The sequence below is a fragment of the Nyctereutes procyonoides genome, unplaced genomic scaffold (genome assembly GCF_905146905.1).
Source record: "Nyctereutes procyonoides isolate TBG_1078 unplaced genomic scaffold, NYPRO_anot_genome, whole genome shotgun sequence".
Lineage (NCBI taxonomy): Eukaryota > Metazoa > Chordata > Mammalia > Carnivora > Canidae > Nyctereutes > Nyctereutes procyonoides.
The window spans coordinates 73088684-73107745 of NW_026575146.1; the positions used below are offsets into that span (position 1 = coordinate 73088684).

The 19062-nt window shown below is 49.6% G+C and overlaps 1 protein-coding gene across 2 annotated transcripts; it reads right to left on the reverse strand.

Moving 5' to 3' along the window:
• Positions 1 to 2511: 2511 nt before the first annotated feature.
• Positions 2512 to 18412, reverse strand: RCN3 (reticulocalbin 3). Of its 2 annotated transcripts, none has more exons than XM_055310763.1 (7): positions 18314 to 18412; positions 17643 to 17890; positions 15400 to 15602; positions 13757 to 13929; positions 8504 to 8564; positions 3335 to 3534; positions 2512 to 3088 (listed from the first exon to the last, which is right to left on the reverse strand). In XM_055310763.1, exons 2-7 carry the CDS (start codon positions 17882 to 17884, stop codon positions 2981 to 2983), a joined length of 987 nt encoding a protein of 328 aa, XP_055166738.1. In that variant the 5' UTR covers positions 17885 to 17890; positions 18314 to 18412; the 3' UTR covers positions 2512 to 2980. The 2 variants fall into 2 exon arrangements, with proteins under 2 accessions (XP_055166738.1, XP_055166739.1); XM_055310764.1 differs by lacking the exon at positions 18314 to 18412 and adding an exon at positions 18231 to 18245.
• Between the last annotated feature and the right edge of the window lie 650 nt (positions 18413 to 19062).

Here is a 19062-nt window from a genome sequence, read left to right on the forward strand (position 1 = left end):
TGTATATTACTTTGATTTCTAAAAATGTTTTTAACTAACTATAATTTAAACAAAAATTTGAAAAGAAGAAAAAAATTAAAATTCGAAATGTTTTCAAACATGCAGCCCCCAGATATCTACAAATTTATCCTTTCATAAACCAATTCTCCACATCCAGCCACTAGGGAGCAGTATATAACCATAACTAAAAGCTTGGATTCACACACGCTTGGGTTTTCAAATTCCAATCCCATCATAGGTAACCATGATAAACTCTGGATAAAACAGAAAACAATTACCTAAAGGCACTAGAAAGTGAACAAAAGCGGCCAGAAACTGGAGGGAAGTTGATAATAAAACAGAAAGGGGTGGGACGCCTGGGTGGCTCACCGGTTGAACACCTGCCTTTGGCTCAGAGCATGATCCTGGGTTTTGTGCAGGGAGCCTGCTTCTCCCTCTGCCTGTGTCTCTGCCTCTCTCTGTGTCTCTCATGAATAAATAAAATCTCTAAAAAAAATAAATGAATTTAGCAAGTTCACAGGATACAAGGTTAATATACAGAAATAATTGTATCTTATTTTGTAGAGGCAAGAAATTGGAACATTAAATTTAAAAATGACTTCACTGGGGCAGCGTGGGTGGCTCAGAGGTTTAGCGCCACCTTCAGCCCAGGGTGTGATCCTGGAGACCCAGGATCCAGTCCCACCTTGGGCTCCCTGCACAGAGCCTGCTTCTCCCTCTGCCTGTGTCTGTGCCTCTCTGTGTCTCTCATGAATAAATAAAATCTTCAAAAGAAATTCACTGACCATACCATAAAAGCCAGAAAATACTTAGAGATAAAGTTGATAAAACAGATTTAACACCTTTACTCTGACAGCTACAAAACACTGCTGAGAGAATGCCAACATTTGTATCTCTAGAGAAATATACTATGTTCATGGTTTGGAAAAACATATTCTTAAGATGCCAGTTCTCCCCACATTGGCCTATAGGTTTACAGTCTCACCCTGGATTATTTCCAGCTCTTTCATCAAGAAAGAAAACAAAAATCACCAAATATAGGGGATTTATGACTTGATTTATATTTTTTCTATTTTAGTTGCTTATGATTTTTTTTTCACTAATAGGCTTTATTTCTAGAGTAGTTTTGGGTTTACAGAAAAAGAAAAGAGGGAGAGAGTTCCCATGTATACCCCCTTTATCCCACCTCTAGATTCTCCTCTTATTAGCATCTTGCTTAATATTGTACTTTGTTATTATTAGTAAGCCAACATTTTTTTTTTGTTCAGAGGAAGAGAGATGGGGGATGGGCAAATGAAGAGGGAGAGAATCTCAAGCAAGCTCCATGCCCAGCACAGAGCCCAACCTGGGGCTTGATCTCGTGACCCCAAAATCATGACCTGAACTGAAATCAACAGTCATACACTTAACCCACTGAGCTACCCAAGTGCCCCAATACATTATGATTAACTAAAGTTCATAAATACATTAGGTTTCACTCTTTTGGGGATATATTCTAGGGCTTTTGATAAATGTATGATGACATTTACCCAGAATTACTGTATCATACAGAATCATTTCACTGCCTTAAAAATCAGGGGAATATATATTTATTTTTTAAGTAGGCTCCACACCCAGCATGGGGTCCAACATGTGGCTTGAACTCATGATCCTGAGATTAAGACCTGAGCTGAAGTTAAGTCAGATGCTCAACTGACTGAGCCACCCAGGCGCCCTCAGGAGAATATGTTGAAAGGGTTTGTGTTTTTTAGGTTTTGTGTTGTTTTGTTGTATTTTTTGTTTTTTGCAGATTTTATTTGACACACAGAGAGTGCTAGCACAAGCAGGGGAGCAGTAAAGGGAGAGAGAGAAGCAAACTCCCTACTGAGCAGAGAGCCCAATATGGGGGCTCGATCCCAGGACCCCAGGATCATGACCTAAGCTGGAGGCAGATGCTTAACCAACAGAGCCACCCAGGCTCCCTTCTAGAGGAAAATTTAACGAGTAGGTCTCATGAAGGGCCCATAATATCCTGTCCTTCTGTCCCAACTCAGCAGCAAGGTGGCTCACATCTACTCCTCTCCTTAAGACCCTGTATGACCTAATCTCGGTCACCTCCCTTCCTCTCTCACTTGCTGACTCCATTCCAGCCACACTGGCCTCCTGGTTGATCTGCGCACACACAGGGGGCACACTCTGGCTTCAGAGCCCTTTGCTGTTCCTTCTGCCCTCTGGCTCTCCCTCCAGGACTCCCCAGGGCTTACTTCCTCATTCTGCTCGCCAGTAAGGCCCCTCCTGGCCACTCAACGGAGCACTGCCATCCTGTGCTCTCGAGAGGGCAGAGCCGTCCGTCTGGCTTGTTCCCCGCTGAGTCCAGTTGCCTAGTTTTATTGTATCCAGGAATGCCCTCAAATCCTGCCAACCCCCTTAGCCCCCTCTTCGAATCTCTGAACCCTGCAGTCCACAGCCCCTCAATCCCCAGCGACAGCCCCCAATTCCTCCCCAAGGTCCCTTAGAGACACAGAGACGAGGCCCCAGCACTGGAGTTTATTGCCTCCCTGGCAGAGAGGAGGCATCCTGGGGGCAGGGCCGGGGGGCAGGCGAGTCTGAGGCCAGTGAGGGGGAGTGTTTCTCTGCTGTGTGATCTGAGGCTCAGATTTGGAGCTGGGGTGCTCAGTGGAGGCTCTTGGAGCCTGAGCTTAGTATTGAGGGGAGCCCTGGGCTGGGCTGGATGATTCTGCCAATGAGAAACAGATGTTCACTTACCCTTTGGGTCTCTGAGCCTCCTGAGGGTGGGGTGGGAAGGGCTGGGGGTGTTGCAGTGTCTTGGAGAAGTTGACCTGCTGTGTCCCTGAGAGCTCGGGCAGAGGGACACAGGGTGGATAGAGGTGTCCACATGCTACAGGTCCAGATGGGGAGGGGGGGTCTGGCCACGGGGGCCCCTCCTTGGGTCACCCTGTCGGGCTACAAGTCTCGTAGCAGGCGCCCTGGGGCCTGGGGCTCAGAGCTCGTCATGGTGACGTGTCAGGTCCTCGCCGTAGTTGGTGGCCTGGCTGCCCACGAACATGTTCCAGTTACTCAGGATCTCGGCCTTGCTCAAACGCCCATCCTGGAGGGAGGGTCACAGGTCAGCAGGGGGGACAAGGGGCTCTGCCTGTGACACTCCTCTCTGAACCTCTCCAGCCCACGGCTTTCTGGGTCCCTGTCCCCTACCTTTCCTCCACTCCCTCCCTGGGTCTCTCTATTCCTCTTTTAATCCCTGCCCTAACAGGCCCCCTCCCCCCCATCCCTACCCCCACCCTGGGTCTGGGGGGCCCGGGTCTGGGCCTTTCTGCACAGCAGCCCCCTGGGGCACCTTGTCCGTGTCGCTCTCGTGTAGCAGGTGGTTGGCCTCCACCAGCGGCTGGTCCTGGGCCGGGGGTAGCACCCAGTGGCCCACCTCACTGCCGTCCAGCCGCCCATCCTTGTTCAGATCGCGGAAGTCCCGGAATTGCTCCCGCTCGGCCTGGACCCAGGCCGGCTCCTCCTCCCCGGGCTCGGCCGAATACAGATCCGCTGGGCCAGGCGAGAAGGGGCGACGTCAGGCAGTTCTGGTGGGCACCCCGAGGCTCCATCCCTGCCCTGACACCTCCCAACCCCAGACCCCATCCCAGACCCCAGAACACCGGGCTGCCCCCTTTGCTTTCTCTCTCGCCTCGGTTCCCTCTTCTGTTTGAATAGGATTGATAGTGACACCGGACTGACAGGTGATCGCCCTGCCACAAGGAAAATGACTTGACTGATGGATCATTTCCTCAACTAGCTGTCAGTCAGTTGGCCTGATAACACACAGGAAATGCTGTGTGTCCCTTGTTGTGCAGCGCACACAGTCACACCCCAACCCTTAGAACAGCTCACCCCACTTTAAGAACTGTGTGCTGGGCAGTACAGAGGGCCCGTGATGTTGATGAGCACTGGGTCTTATACTACATGTTGGCAAATTGAATTTAATTTTTTTTTAAGATTTTACTTTTTATTTATTCATGAAAGACACAGAGAGAGGCAGAGACACAGGCAGAGAGAGACCAGGCTCCCCACAGGGAGCCTTATGTGGGACTTGATCCCAGCACCCCAGGATCACGCCCTGAGCCAAAGGCAGACACTCAACCACTGAGCCACCCAGGTGTCCCTGAACTTAAATTAAAAAAAAATCGGGGTGCCTGGGTTGTTTGGTTGGTTGGGCAGCTGCCCTTGGCTCAGGGTGTGATCCTGGAGTCCCCCAGATCCAGATCTAGCCCCGCATCCAGCTGCCTGCTCAGTGGAGAGTCTGCTTCTCTCTCTGACCCTCATGGCTCTCATGCGCTTGCGCTCTCTCTCTCTCTCTCTCTCTCTCTCATGCTCTCTCAAATAAAGAAAATCTTTTAAAATTTTTTAAATTTTTAAATAAATAAATAAATAAATAAATAAATAAATAAATAAATAAATAAGAACTTCACTCAAGATTGTTGGAGCCTCTCATTTGTTTCAGTTACTTGTAAACGTTTGAAAAACTCTTCCCCTAACCTTGCCCCTAGAGGCTGTCTGGGAGAAAGCAGCCCACAGATGGGTTTGGAAGACATTACCACCCAATAAAAAATATGAAGGTCTCTATACCAGATCCAAGACCATGATAAGTACAGAATGCCTTCCTCTCCTCAGGGACCAGGCCAGGCAGCTGTCACAAGGATGTCACCAAAGACAGAGCAGGCGCTGGACACTCAGTAAGCTTTCCAGAACAGTGAGTGCAGAGCACCCCCCACCTTTTTTTTTTTTTAGTGGTTCTAAGTCATATTTTCTTCCAGGAAGTGATGGCAACAGTAGACGGGAGCTGTTGTAGGTTTTCTTTTTTTTTTTTAATTTTCATTTATTTATGATAGTCACAGAGAGAGAGACAGAGAGAGAGAGAGAGAGAGAGAGAGAGAGAGAGGCAGAGACACAGGCAGAGGGAGAAGCAGGCTCCATGCACCAGGAGCCGGACGTGGGATTCGATTCCGGGTCTCCAGGATCGCGCCCTGGGCCAAAGGCAGGCGCCAAACCGCTGCGCCACCCAGGGATCCCTGTTGTAGGTTTTCTAACTTGTGGAGAAAAACTTACAAAGATTCAAAACGTAAGCTTAAAAAATAAAAACAAAAAATAAGGGGTGTCTGGCTGGCTCTGTTGGAAAAGCATTTGACTCTTTGTTTTTGTTATTGTTGTTTTTTAAAGATTTTATCTATTCATGAGAAACACACACACACACACAGAGAGAGAGAGAGAGAGAGAGACATAGGAAGAGGGAGAAGCGGGCTCCCCGCGGGGAAAAGCAGAAAGACACTCAGCCACTGAGCCACCCAGGTATCCTAGCATTTGATTCTTGATTGAAGGGTGGGGTGGTGGTTGTGTGTTTGAGCCCTATGTTGGAAGGAGAGATAACTTAAATAAATAAATAAAAATTTAAAGATTTAAATAAATAAATGAGCTTTAAACAATTTTTAAATTGTGGTAAAAAGCACATAACATAAAGCCACCATTAGTGGCATTTAGAATCTTCACAGTATTCGCAGCAACCACATCCACCCAGAACATTTCCATCCCCCCAAAGGGAGACTCTTTTCCCATTAAGAAGCAACTCCCTGGGCAGCCAGGGGACTCAGCGGTTTAGCGCCGCCTTCAGCTCAGGTCATGATCCTGGAGTCCCAGGATAGAGTCCTGCATCCGGCTCCGCGCAGGGAGCCTGCTTCTCCCTCTGCCTGTGTCTCTGCCTCTCTCTCTGTGTCTCTCATGAATAAATAAAACCTTTTTTTTTTTTAATTAAAAAAGAGGTGACTCCTTTCTGCATCCCCCCCCACTTCAGCCCCTAGCAACTAGTAATCTAATTCCTGTCTCTTATGAATCTTCCTATCCTGAATATTTCATATAAATGCAGTCATACAAGAATATCATGACCCCGGGCAGCCTGGGTGGCTCAGCGGTTTAAGCGCCTGTCTTCGGCCCAGGGCGTGATCCTGGAGACCCAGGATAGAGTCCCACATCCGGCTCCCGGCATGGAGCCTGCTTCTCCCTCTGCCTGTGCCTCTGTCTCTCTCTCTGTGTCTATCATGAATAAATAAATAAAATCTTTAAAAAAAAAAAAGAATATCATGACCCCTTTGGCTGGCTTCTTTTACTTGGCGTGGTGTTTTTATTTTTTTGTTAAAGTGTAGCTGACACACAATGTTACATTCGTTTCAGGTGTGGGACCTGGTGACTTAGCACACTGTTTTGAAGATTTACCCACATTGTAGCCTGTGTGAGTACTTCCTCTCTTTTTATGGCTGAATAACATCTACCACCTTCCGCTTTAGCAGTCATCGGCTACAGGCATCATGGTTGACTAGATGTCATTCTATCTCTTGGCTGCTCTACTACCATTGCCTTTAAAGGTAAGGAAGCCAAGGCTGAGAAAGGTCAAGGAATTCATTTCTGGGCCCATGGCTGGGAGGTGGCAGGTGGGAAGCATGCAGGCTCCAGAGTGAGCAGAATGCACCTTAAACACAATGCACCCCCACCCCTCCCACCTTCCCTGACACACCACCTGTCCCCCAGCCTGGGTCAGAGCCCAAGGTGCCCCTTCCATTCTCCTGACTCATGCTCTTCCATCTACCATTCAACAGATGTCAAATTACGTTTTCCTGGGGAACCCTGGGGTCCCACCTGCATCTGTTTCTCTAGACCCCTTAGAGGGAAGGGAAGCAGCCTAGAGGTCAGGGTGGGACCCTGGACTGTCATCCTGCTCCACCCCAGACAAGTAACTGGGTCCCTCTGGGCCTCAGCTTCCTCATCTGTAAAATGGTGTAATAATACCCATCTTAGGGCACCTGGGTGGCTCAGTAGTTGAGTGTCTGCCTTTGGTTCAGGTCATAATCTCAGGGTCCTGGGATTGAGTTCCACATGGGCTCCCTGCGGGGAGCCTGCTTCTCCCTCTGCCTGTGTCTCTGCCTCTCTGTATGTCTCTCATGAATAAATAAATAAAATCATTAAAAAAATAGCCATCTTGTAGGATCGATACCCATCTTGTCGGGTTAAAAGTTGTTAACCACTCAGAACAGTCTAGCATGTGGTACGTGATATTGCACCATTTGTTGGTGATGATGCCTGAATTCTTTCTTACAAAAAAAAAAAAAAGACTTCTATCTTCTATCTTCCTCACTGATGTAAAAAAGATAAATAATGCTCAAATAAAAATGTCTTGCCTGAGGGTTTGTTCCATAAAAACATGCTATGGAAAAATGTTTTCGGGGGTGCCTGAGTGGCTCAGCTGGTTGGGCATCTGCCTTCGGCCCAGGTCATGATCTCAGGGTCCTGGGGTTGAGCCCCGTGTATGCCTCCCTGCTCAGCGAGAACTCTGCTTCTTCCTTGCCTCCCTCCTTGTGCTCTCTCTCTCTCTCTCTTTCACTATCTCTGTCTGTCTCTCTCTCACAAATAAAATTTAAAAAAAGAAAGAAAGAAAGAAAGAAAGAGAAAGAAAGAGAGAGAGAGAGAGAGAGAAAGGAAGGGAGGGAGGAGAGGAAGGAAGGAAGGAAGGAAGGAAGAGAAAGAAAGAAAGAAAGAAAGAAAGAAAGAAAGAAAAGAAAGAAAGAAAGAAAGAAAGAAAAATGTTTTCAAACTTGTAAAAATATCCATATTTAACAGCTTTCTCCTCAACTATATTCTTTACCCCCTGGGCAGTCCAGCTGGCTCAGCAGTTTAGCGCTGCCTTCAGCCCAGAGCCTGATCCTAGAGACCTGGGATTGAGTCCCAGGTCAGGCTTGGAGCCTGCTTCTCCCTCTGCCTGTGTCTCTGCCTCTCTCTCTCTCTCTCTCCCTCTCTTTCTCTCTGTCTCTCATGAATAAATAAATAAAAAAGCTTAAAAAAAAGTTCTTTACCCCTGAAGGCATGGGTAGAGGCATGGCCAAGAGGAAATTTGGGCGTGTCACAAGCCTCCCCCACCAAATTCTGAGTAACAGGAGACACAGCCTTTGCTGTGCAAAGGCAGGCTCCAGACAAGCTCCTTGATTTCTAAATCTTAATTAATGCAGCCGCTGAGGCCCGATTTTGTAGATACTCCAGACCCTCCCAGGAAGGAACCTGGTCTATGATATCTGCTGTATCCTCAACCATGAACATGCAGTAGGTGCTCTATACATGTTTTCTGGTCTCAGCACACCATGAGTGCTTAACAAATGCTTTTTTGAGTCTGGCACACAGGAGGTACTGGATAAACGTTTCCTGGGCCTGGCACATAGTAGGTGCTTGGTAAAGATTTGCTAGACCCAACAAATATATGTACTCGATAAATGTTTGCTGGGCCTGACAGACGATGGGTAATGGATAAATGCTTTTAGGGCTAAGCAAACAGTAGGTGCTCCATTAATGTTTGGTGGCTACATGAACTCAAGCAATGCCCCTGCCCCCACTTTAAGAGGGCCATTGGTCTCCTATGGGTGTATACATTGGGCTGTTTGGGGGAGGACAGGCATCCTCAGGAAGGGGATCAGGTCTCACTCACCGATGTACTCATCCACTTGGACGTAACCATCCTTGTTCTTGTCCAGATCCTCCAGGGTTTCCTGGGGAAAGACAGGCATTGGTGCTGGCTCCTGAGGAGGGCTGGCGCCCTGGGATTGGGATGTGAGGTTCCCTCTGGGAATCTGGCTCTGGCTCAGCTGTGTGACCAGGCTTGGGAGCAGTCTCAATGGGGTCAACCTGTCCTGTAGTGGGGGTAGGGGTTGGGTGGCTTTCTGGGGTGTGTAATGAGCCCCTATTTAGTGCATGGGGGCCAGGGAACCCAGATGTCCTGTGATGCACAGGCTGCTTCCACAGAAAGAGACCTGTCCTGCATCCCTACTTTTCTCACACCCCACAGCAAACACTCTCCAAGGGCAGAAGCCTCTTCCCATTGAGCAGAACCCAGACCCCAGCTCCATTTTGCATATGAACATGACATACTTGGTGATGTGTGACACACATCATTGTGACACACACAATACCTCCACTCATGGTTCTCTCTCCACTTCTTGAGCAAATAGCTTCTGTTTCCCACTTTTATGCTCAAACTCACTCACTTTAAGATGGTGTAGGGCCTGACACTCCACTACGCCTTCTTTGGAAAGAAAGCTCCAACATCTTAGGGTTGCCAGAAAAAAATATAGGATGCTCACTCACATCCAACTTTCAGATGAACAACTAATATTTCTGGTTTTTTTTTAAGATTTTATTTATTTATTCATGAGAGACACAGAGAGAGGCAGAGACACAGGCAAAGGGAGGAGAAACAGGCTCCATGCAGGAGCCTGATGCGGCACCCGATCTCAGAACTCCAGGATGACGTTCTGAGCCGAAGGCAGATGCTCAACCTCTGAGCCACCCAGGCATCCCCTAGTAATTGTTTAGCTTAAGTATGGCCCCACACAAAATTTAGAATATACTTATACTATAGGACAAAGTTCATTTGAATTTCAGAGAATTTCTTAACATGAGTATGTCCCAAATACTGTGTGAGATATATAAAATTTTATTTTTTATATTTTTATTTTTTATATTATTTGTTATAAATTCAAGTACAATTGAATGCCCTTTGTTATTTGATAAATCTGGTAACTCTACAACACTAACATATTGAAATTCCTGTTCTTTTTGTTGTTGTTGTTGTTGTTAAAGATTTTATTTATTTATTAGAGAGAGAGCAAGCAGGGGAAGAGTGACACGCAGCCTCCACACTGAGCACAGAGCCCAACATGGGGCTCAGTCTCACAACCCTGAGATCATGACCTGAGCTGAAATCAAGAGTCAGGTGCCTAACCAACTGAGCCACCCAGGAGCCCCAAAATTCATTATTTCTCTTAAGTAACTTTCTTTTTTTTTTAAAGTAGGCTCCATGTCCAATGTATGACTTGAATGCATGACCCTGAGATCAAGAGTCACATACTCTACTGACTGACCCACCCAGACAGACACCCCTAGAAGTGATTCTCCCTTAGTTTCTGCTTTATACAAGATAGTCGGGGCAAACAGTAATGTTTTGAAATCCTGTGTGTGGGGAGATTACACTGGATATCCATGAATGTGAAAGAGGACAGCAGAGTTTAGACAAGGGCTTGGCAAACTTTTCCCATAAAGGGCCAGAGGAAACAGATCTGGTTTTGGGTGCTGTAGAGCCTCTGTTGAACTGACTCAACTCTCTGTGGTTGTGGCACATGAAAGCTTAAGGGTGTGGCCACACTACAATAAAATTTTAGTTGCAAAAACAAGCTGTGGGCTGCAGGTTAGTTTGCTGACCCCTGGTGTGGGCCATGGATTCAACTGCTTGCTGGGCTTCAAATCCAGGCTGTGCCACTTCACCTCCGGATCATCTCAGGCTAGTCACCTCACCTCTCTATGCCTAGGTGTCTGCCTATGTAAAATGAAGAGCAGAGCCCACCCCCATAGGGTTGCCATGATGATTCAATCAAGCTAATGCCTAGGTAAGGGTGTTACCACGATGCCTCTGCCACAGAGGGCACATTCAATCAGAATCTGTTAAATAGTCTCACTGCCTGGCTGGCTCAATCAGTAGAGCATACAACTCTTGATCTCAGGGTTGTAAGTTCGAACCTCACATTGGATGCAGAGATCACTTAAAATTTCTTTTTAAGATTTTACTTATTTATTAATGAAAGACACAGAGAGAGAGACACACACACCGGTAGAAGGAGAAGTAGGCTCCATGCAGGGAGCCTAATGCAGGACTCAATCCCAGGACCTCGGGATCACGACCTGAGCCAAAGGCAGATAGATGCTCAAACACGAGCCACCCAGGCGCCCTTAAAGTCTGTTTAAATTTATTTAAAAAATAAAATCTTAAAAAAAAAAATCTTGGGCACCTGGGTGGCTCAGTTGGTTAACCATCTGCCTTCGGCTCAGGTCATGATCTCAGGGTCCTGTGATCGAGTCCCGCGTCAGGCTCCCTACTCAGTGGGGAGTCTGCTTCTCCCTCTCCTGCTCCCCCTGGTTGTGCTTTCTCTGTCAAATAAAATCTTAAAAAAAAAAATCTCAACTCAGGAGAGTAAAGAGGTAGTACGACATTATCTGCTACAAAGAGGGACATAGGGCCTTGTAGGATGGGGAGTCTAGTTGGTTCAAGGAGGCTGGGTTAACAACATCTCTCCTCTGTAGATCATAGTCATCTCTAGAACCAGCTGGAAGCCCCACCTCAAAGGTAAACACACCAAGTCAGTAAAATGCCTTAGAGATATCTAAAACAAAACAAAATATCCAAAACAATTGCAAATGAACATCCCAGTGGAGCCAGTGATTTCACTGCTAGAAGTTTTATCCTGTAGCTATATTGACGTGTGTGTAAAGTGACACAATGAACATTTACCACCAGTTAATTTTGCAGTTTTACATGTACTAACTTATCTAAGCCCTATAACCAGCCTTGATGTAGGGATAATTATCAGTACCACCATTTTATAGATGAGGAACAGATCCAGAGAGGTTAAATAACTTGCCTAAGGTCACAAAGCCAGGAAGCTGCAGGGCTGGGATTTGAACCCAGGCCTTCTAGCCTGAGAGCCCTTGATCCTAACAGGCTTGCCACAGACTCTCAAACCTACTCTGGAAATGGAGCCATACGAAAGGGGTTACCTGTGGGGACGGGGTTGGGGGATAGGACTGATGAGATGAGGAGGGCAGAGGATTATCCACCTTTTTTTGCATCCTTTGGGCATTTAAACACATCAATATGTAGCCATTTTAGATGTACATATAATTACACTTATAAAATAATTTGCAAAGAGGTACCAGGGTGGCTCAGTCGGTTAAGCATCTGCCTTCGGCTCAGGTCATGAACCCAGGATCCTGGATTGAACCCCACATCGGGCTCCCAGTTCATCAGGAGTCTGCTTCTCCCTCTCCCTCACTGCTCCCACTTCTTGTGCTCTCTCTCTCTCAAAATAATTAAATAAAATCTTAAAAAAATTATTTGCAAAAAGTTAGGCATGGTAGAAATGGATATTAATCCTTCTACTAAGAGTGAACCCTGGGATCCCTGGGTGGCGCAGCGGTTTGGCACCTGCCTTTGGCCCAGGGCGCGATCCTGGAGACCCTGGATCGAATCCCACGTCGGGCTCCTGGTGCATGGAGCCTGCTTCTCCCTCTGCCTGTGTCTCTGCCTCTCTCTCTCTCTCTCTATGTGTGACTGTCATAAATAAATAAAAATTTAAAAAAAAAGAGTGAACCCTAATGTGCGCTGTGGACTTTGGGGTAGTGAAGATGTGTCATTGTAGGTCTATCCATTGTAACAAGTGTCCCACTCTGGTGGGGGATGTTGATGTGGGGGAGGCTTGTGAGTGTGGGGGCAGAGGGGAATATGGAAAATCTGTGGACTTTTTGCCCAGTGTTGCTGTGAACCTAAAACTGCTCTAAAAATCAAGCTCTGGGGTGCCTGGCTGGCTCAGTCAGCAAAGAAAGTGACTCTTGATCTCAGAGTTGTGAGTTCAAGCCTTACCTTGGATGTGGAGACTACTTAAAAATAAAATCTTTAAAAAAATAATAAAAATAAAATAAAATAAAAATGAAGGTCTATGGGATGCCCGGGTGGCTCAGCAGTTGGGTGTCTGCCTTTGGCTCAGGGTGTGACCCTGGAGTCCCGGGATCAAGTCCCACATTGGGCTCCCTGAGAGTAGCCTGCTTCTCCCTCTGCCTCTGTCTCTGCCTCTCTCTGTGTCTTTCATGAATAAATAAATAAAATTTAAAAAAAAAGTCTATTGAGGAAAAGAAAAAAGAAGGAAAAAACCTTTCCACTATTGGGGCACCTAGGTGGCTCAGTTGATTGTGTCTGACCCTTGATTTCAGCTCAGATCATGATCTTAGGGTCATGAGATTGAGCACCGCATTGGGCTCCATGGTGCGCATGGAATCTGCTTAAGAGTTTCTCTCTCGGGATGCCTGGGTGGCTTAATGATTGAGCATCTGTCTTCAGCCCAGGGCATGATCCTGGGGTCCTAAGATCAAGTCCCACATCAGGTTCCCAGCAAAGAGCCTGCTTCTCCCTCTGCCTATGTCTCTGCCTCTCTGTCTCTCATGAATAAATAAATAAAATCTTTAAAAAAAAATTTCTATCTCCCTCTCCCTTTGCCTATCCCCCCTCACAATATCCCTCTTTTAAAAAAAAAAAGTGGGGAATCCCTGGATGGCTCAGCGGCTTAGCGCCTGCCTTCAGCCTGGTCTGTGGTCCTGGAGTCCCGGGATTGGGTCCCACAATGGGCTCCCTGTGTGGAGCCTGCTTCTCCCTCTGCCTGTGTCTCTGCCTCTCTCTCTCTCTCTCTCTGTGTGTGTCTCTCATGAATAAATAAATAAAATCATAAAAAAAGGAATTGGTGAAAAAAAATTATACTGGAATAAGAAGACAGAGGCCAGCAGAAATGGCCTCAGAGTAGATACTCCATGTGTGGGGTTGAGATAAGGTTTGCCCAGGATTAAGGTTCCCCAAGGCATTTCTGGGGGATGTGTTTTCAGGCTGGTGCCCCAACTCCAAATGGGAGCACAGGAAGGGGAAGGCAGGACCAAGAGTGATCAGACAATGGGAGGTCAGCTGTTGGGCAAAGGAGAGGTTACCCTCCACTGATCTGTTTGCAGGCTGGGTTCCCTGGGGAAGGTGCTGGAGGACCAGGTGACTGGATCCCCCAAGGTAAGCAGTGGAAGGTGGCCCTGACATCAGAAGCCCAGGTCCCAGGAGGAGGTGGGAAGCGGAGAGCAGGCCCCTTGGGCCCTCACTCACAGCTATCACGATGTCCCGCATGTGCGGGAACTCTTCCGGGTGCAAGAAAGCTGTCAGCTCTTCCCGAGTGGCCATCGAGTCCCCGTCCTGGTCCGCCACCCGGAACCGCCGCTCATCCCGAGCCAGCATCTTCTTGTAGGTCTCAGCATCCTCCACATCGTGAAATTCTTCACCTGGGGAAGGGGAGATCTTGGTCAGGTGTGCTTTCATGGTGGGAACACCAAGCAGGTTGAAGGAAAATATAACAAAGGACCCAACTCAGTAAAGTCAGGGCAGGAAGGCCTCCCCAGAACTAGTAATAATATATATTCATTGTATATATTAGCAACCTTGTCCTGAGAGTTTATTAAATGCTAAGCTCTTTATGTACAGAATTGCATTTGATTATTACAAAATGCAAGTCAGGAGTGTTCTTGTATTTATTCTCACTTTATGAAGGAAAAAACGGATTCCCACAGACAGGAAATAACTGGCCCAAAGTCATGCAGCCAGGAATGGTGAACTCTGAGTTGACACGGGCCCTTTGGGCCTCAAGATCCCCTCTGGTGCAGTAAGTTATATGGACTCAGGTTATAGGACAGGTTTCTGTCAACAAAGAAAACAGTATGAGCAGAATGTGGAGGTCTGAATAGCTCACTGAGTTCAGGGAAACTATAGGAGATCCATATGGCTGGCCAGAAAACGCAGAAAAAGAAAGCCAGAACTGATTAACTGAGAGTCTCCTCTGTAGGTACTGGGAAGCCATGAAGCCATGAGCAGGGAAGGATCAGGGTCAACTCTGGGTGTGGAAAGACCCCTCTGGGGATATATGAGGGACAGGCTGGAGGAGGGGTGTGGAGGGAGGGTTTAGGAGGAAGAGAACAAGAACTGCGGGGGGTTGCAGGGCTAGGGCATGAGAATAGACAGGAGGGAACGCAGTTAGGAGATGGAGTAAATGGATTTGGGGTTCTCAGGAGGAGAGATCAGAGATCAATGGTCAGGAAGACAGAGCATGGGAGGTAGATGTCCCCGATCAAGGATCCCCCAGCTGTGGTTATAGAGGTCGTGGACGCCAGAGTGAGAAGCCAGAGATCAGGGACTGGGAGTTTCAGGGTGATGGGGTACTAGAAGTGGGTAGACTTTGATCAAGATTTGGAGGTAGGGGCAGCGCGGGTGGCTCAGCGGTTTAGCCCCGCCTTCAGCCCAGGGCCTGATCCTGGAGTCCTGGGATCGAGTCCCACATCAGACTCCCTGCATGGAGCCTGCTTCTCCCTCTGCCTGTGTCTCTGCCTCTCTCTCTCCGTGTCTCTCATGAATAAATAAGTAAAATCTTAAAAAAAAAAAAGAGTTGGAGTAGAAGGTTAGGGATTCTTTTTTTTAAGATTTTATTTATTTATTCATGAGAGACACACAGATAGAGGCAGAGACATAGGCAGAGGGAGAAGCAGGCTCCCTGCGGGGAGCCCGATGTGGGACTCGATCCCAGAACCCCAGAATCACCACCTGAGCCAGAGGTAGATGCTCAACCACTGAACCACCCAGGCGCCCCAAAGGTTAGGGATTCTGTTTCATAGGCTAAAGCTTCTCAGGATAAGGCTGTCAAAAAGGTCAGGGTCACCACGTGTGTGTTTTGAGGGAAGCAGGAGCAGGGTCTCGCCGCATACCCGGCGCGTAGTGGCCATAGGTGGCGTTGCGCAGCTCCTCCCAACCCACACGGCCGTCGCGGTCCGTGTCGTACGTGTTCCAGGCGGCGCTCACCGAGTCGCGTATGTGCCGCTGCTGCGTATGCGAGATCCAAGCACGGAGCTCGGCCAGCGACACCCAGCCGTCCCCATCCCCCGCGCGGTCCATGCGGTCCACGATGCGCCTGCGAGTCGGGGTGGGGCACAGTCAGACCCAGACCCCGCCCACCCGGAGACCCGCCTCCGCCCAGGCCCCACCCCCCTGCGGGAATCACGCCCCCACTCAAGACACACCCCCATATAGGGTAGAAATCACCGGTCCCGGGGCCGCCCTCACACTGAGGGGAGACCCCTGTCAACCCCGGGGTCGCGCCCAGCGCAGGGCTCCGCCCCCTGAGTCCACACCCAGTGGGTCCCTGGCGGGCGCTGCGGTCCTCCACACGCCCTGGTTGGGGGAAGGCCCTACGACAATCCAGGGCCACACTCTCCACTTTGACTCCACCCCTCGACCCTTACTAGCTCCATCTCGTTGGTCCGAGTTGAGGTGGGGACAGGGAGGAGGTGTTACACCGCGCCCCTCGCCCGCAGGTCCCCTATCCCAAGACTCTCTCTGAACTCTGATGGTCATCGCCACACACACCCCCCGGCCAGTCTCCGAGGCAAGTCTTCCAAACCCGCCCCCCGCCCCGCCTGCCTGGCTGCGCGGGCGACTTCAGGGCCCGCCCCCTCCAGCCCCACCCTATGCTGCGTCCCGCCCCTTTCCCCTACTTTTTCCAGACCGTCTCGGGCTTTGCCCTAGGGCCATCACCCGCAACCCCGCGGTTCTGGCTTTCACACTCCCCTCCCCATGCGCCGGCCGGATTCTGTGCACCTTGTCGTCGCCTACTTAGTCCCTGAAGGCCCTTCCTCTGCACCCTCTCTCGGGACGCCCCTGTCTGCTCCCAGGCCCCCTCCCCACTCCCCCGACCACTCCCCGCCACCGTTTGGGTCCTTACCCAACCACTCACAGAACCCACATGGAGCGCTCCTCTAGGTCACAGTCCTTAAGCCCCCAACCCAGTTCCCAGGGTCAACTCTGAGGTGGCCCTGCCCAGGTCGCTGCCCCGTCCCGTGCCAGGCTCTCTCTACTCTGATGGGTAGCTGGAGTCCCAGGACTCACACCCTAGCCTGAGGTTCAAGTTGTTAAGAGAGTGGGCTCCACAGCCAGATAGTCTGGGTTCAAATCGTGCCACCTCCTCTTGCTGGCTTTATGACCTGGACAAGTCACTTAAAAAACAACAACAAAAAACAAACAAACAAAAAAACACAAAGGGGTGGCTCAGCGGTTTAGCACCGCCTTCAGCCCAGGGTGTGATCCTGGAGACCCTGGATAGAGTCCCGCGTTAGGCTCCCTGCATGGAGCCTGCTTCTCCCTCTGCCTGTCTCTCTCTCTCTCTCTCTCTCTCTCTCTCTCTCTCTCTGCATCTCTCATGAATAAATAAATAAAATCTGAAAAAAAGAGAAAGCAAACATTTTTTAAAAACCGTGCCTCAGTTTACTCCTCCGTAAAATGGAGGATAAATAACAGAACCTACCCTGCAGCATGGTTGTGGGGATTAAATAAATTAACCCTTGTAAAGCACTTAGAACAATGCCAGGCATTGTAGTGATCTTATGCCAAATGCATTAGCCAATCACTCTGCCTTTCCTCCTCCTTCCCTCTTTTGCCCAGTGCCATCTGTGCACAAACTCTGACCCAGCAGACCCTGTTACCATCACTCTCTCCACTCCGATCTAATCACCGTTGTCTCCTGTCTCCCATCTGGACTACTGCAGTTGCTTTCTCACTGGCTCCCTGCTTCTTGTTCCCTATAGTCTGTTCCCCAAAGGCAAGCAGAAGGATTCTGTTGGAACCTAAGCCAGCTCACATCCTCCCTCTGCTTAGAGCCCTCCCATGGCTCTGGCCTCCCTAAGAGAAACGCTAAAACGCCCTGACTTCTTTGTTCCTTCTCTATCACCTTCCACCTTCTCCTCTTCACTCACTAGGTTGAAGCCACACGAATCTCACTGTTCCTCAAATATCAGGCCTGCTCCTGCCTCAGGGCCTTTGCACTTACAGTTCCCTCCGCCTGTAATGCTATTTCCCCATATATCCACATGGTCAAATTTTACCTTCTCACTGAGGCCTCCCCTCCCCTTCCTGTTTAAAATTACAGCCCTGATCCTCCTCTCCATCTCTCTCCTACCCCAGTCGGGCTCGGCTTTCCTCTGGGCTGAGCTGGTCGAATTCCTTGGCCACTTCCCGTCCCAGGAAAGCCTCATGGTCGTACTGGAAGTTCCCGTGGGCATCATCGTGAGGGGCCTCGCTCAGGGGGGCCGTCTGGTGCACCCTGCCCTGGCCATGAGGGCCTGCGTCAGGGGATGGCTTGCCCTGGGTCCCGCGTCTGAGCAGCAACAGCAGCAGCAGAAGTAATGGTCGCCACATCATCGGTCCCTAGGGAGCGGTGGAGGTTAGGAGTTAGGGGTCACGGGAAAAAGAATAGAGAGAGGACGGGAGAATGGGGGTGGGAGGCGGGGAGAGACATAAGACAAAACAGAGAGACAGTTGGCTGCAAAGTTTAGGGCTCAAGAGCCGGGGATGGGAAAAAGGGGGGCGGGCTTCTCAGAGGCAAAGCCAGAGGTAAGGGACTGGGAAGCTCCTGAGAGTCCCAGACGGGTCCCAGAGCCTCTAGTGGAGGGGGGTGGGGGTTCAAGCGGGAGACGTGGCGCACTTCCCACGCAAAGTATGGGGCGGGGTCGTGGCCAGAGAGCAAATGCAGGTCCCCCAGGCTTACTTGCAGCCCGGACCCAATTTATCGACCCGACAGAACCCGAGCCGTCCTCCCGGGACAAGCCACCCGCCCTGGCCTCCCTTTACCAGTTTATCCAGCTTCACTTCGCTCTACATAGGCGGCTCTACGTTCTCCGAAAAAGATGCCCAATTTGGCTGCGGTCCAGCTAGGCCCCGCCTCCAGCAGCGCAGAGGCCCCGCCCCCAGCCAATGAGAGCTCAAGAGGACCCCCAGGGGGCGGGGCCGGTGACCTCCGGGCGGGCGGCGGGCTCCCCACGCCACGTCCACAGAGAAGAGCGCGGCCCCCGAGGTTCCGCCCGCCCCTTCCCCCGGTAGGCGGGTGGGAGGCCCCGGAGAGCCGCGGATGCCAGAACTACAACTCCCGGCAGGCATCCGAGCGCCCTGCAGACCACCGACCACCTCCAGCAGTTCTATTTCCGAAGCGTCTTGGGAGGTGTTTTGGGTGTTGTTTTTTTTTTTTGGAGGGGGGAGATTTTTTTTTGTTTTCTAAGTTTATTTATTTAAGTAATCTCTACACTGAAGGTGGAGCTGGAGCTCAGGACCCCAAGATCAAGAGTCCCATGCTTTTCTGACTGAGCCAGCCAGGCAGCTGGGGAGGTGTATTTTTATCTTTCTCTTTGTCAGCATGGTTTTAAGAAAGACGGGAACCAAGGGCCAGGCATCTCCTTCCCTCAAGGGAACAGTGCTTCTCTTCCGCTCCACCCAAGGAGTCAGTTCAGACTCCAGCCAGGAATTCCTCAAAATGCGTGGCACAGTGTAGGCATTCGGTAAATATCTGTGAAGCTTACGAATGAAAAAGACGGGACTTGGTATAC